Source organism: Gavialis gangeticus, unplaced genomic scaffold, assembly GCF_001723915.1.
Source record: "Gavialis gangeticus isolate Ggan-Ray unplaced genomic scaffold, GavGan_comp1, whole genome shotgun sequence".
Taxonomy (NCBI): domain Eukaryota; kingdom Metazoa; phylum Chordata; order Crocodylia; family Gavialidae; genus Gavialis; species Gavialis gangeticus.
The window spans coordinates 9,966,275-9,967,771 of record NW_017729029.1 but is presented as its reverse complement, the minus strand read 5'-3'; the positions used below and the strand labels follow the sequence as shown (position 1 = coordinate 9,967,771).

At 55.8% G+C, this 1,497-nt stretch overlaps 1 protein-coding gene across 1 annotated transcript in view; it reads left to right on the top strand.

Annotated features, from left to right (window-relative positions):
• Position 1: 1 nt before the first annotated feature.
• The window catches only part of CENPI (centromere protein I), a gene marked incomplete at its 5' end in the record, with an annotated part of 40,550 nt that continues 39,054 nt past the window's right edge, over positions 2–1,497 (top strand). The window contains 2 exons of the mRNA XM_019521003.1: positions 2–17; positions 408–545. Of these exons, the coding sequence (XP_019376548.1) occupies positions 2–17; positions 408–545 (154 nt within the window). The remainder of the gene's footprint in view (positions 18–407; positions 546–1,497) is intronic.

The window sequence follows — 1,497 nt, the reverse complement described above, 5'->3', positions numbered from 1 at the left end:
GCGCTACCTGCAGGGAGGTGAGAGCGGCCGCCTCTCCCGCTCGCCCGCCTGCGGGCCGCTCCCTGTCGGCGGTTCCCAGGCCCGTTGGGCTGCGAAGGAGCGGGGGGCTCCACAGTGCCAGCGCCCGGCCCCTCTCCTCTGCTCCAGCCCGCTTTCCTGTGCTGCAGCTCGGGGCTGTGGCCCCCAGCACTGTCCTTTGCCGCCAGCCCCATAGTGTTGTTTATAGCTGTAACTTAAAAATGTCCCTTCTCCCCTCTCACTGTGGCAAAGGTGTGGCCACAGCAGGAAAGTAGCTAACAAGAGCTGGGCACTGGCAGCACCCTTGAGAAACTGACCCCAGGGAAACCAGGCTGTTGACAGGCGGCTCTGTGGGCGTGTTAATCCCTATACATTTGTTGTCTTTCTAGTTCAAGACCACGTCCCACTCAGAAGGAATCGGGCACTGCAGAAGCACTTGGCTACCGTGGAGAGCGTTGCCCTGCAGAGCGGATTACCTCCGGATGGACTTGGTGAACTGCTGAATGTGGCACTGAGTGGCAAACATGGTAAGACATTTATATGCTGCTGTTGTGCCCTGTGAATGCATCTCCCTTCCTCCTTGCTGTATGTGCCTCTGAGACAATTAATGGCTGTTCCCTAAAATTTTGTAGGGAGCAGGTGAAGGAGAATCACAATACAGGCACAGACACTCAGCTGGCATGTATGAGTAGGCAATACAATGTACTAAAGACATCATGCTTATTTAGCCTTGATGTTGGTGCAGGTCCTGAGAGTTGATCAGGCTCTGAGGATGGGATACACACAGCAAGTTGTCATCTAAGCAGCAAGTCCAGCTGGTGTCTTGTCTTCATACTTTCTTTCTATATATATATGGGCCTGTTTTCTGTTTGTGCTTCTGAGGTACTCTTCTTTTTCTTTTGTGTTCAACTTCACGTAGGACTAGAGGTACGTTGATATATTGATCCGTTATCAGATCAGTACCAATACAAAGAAAATTGGCTGCATCACAAATAGGCCCAATGTGGCCGATAAATAACCATGCCTCCACGCAGCTGCAGCACAGCATGCAGGTGGTGAGGAGCACAGCCTGACAACTTGGAGAGCGATGTACAGCTGGTAAGTCTGGTGTAGAGGAGGGGGGAGGGAATGGGCATGGGGGGCACAGATCAAGGACCTGCATAATGAGGGAGGGAGCAGGGGCTGAGGCAGGCGCTGCCCAGCTGGGGCGGGGTGTGGGACTGAGCCACAGCTCATACGGGGAGGGGGGGGGGGGGGGGGCTCCCCCTGGTGTGTGCACTGCTGGAGGGGGGGGACAATGCATGCCCCTAGATCTGTTCAGGTTGGTTGGACTGCAGCTGCTCTTCTCAGAGGGGGCTGGGTTCAGGGTGGGCAGCGATGCTACGGGGTGACTGTAGCCCCTTCCATAGCCCTCTTCTAGTGCCGCCACCCACCCTGAGAAGAGCCTGGCGCAGGCCTGGCTCCAGCCCACAGCTGCAG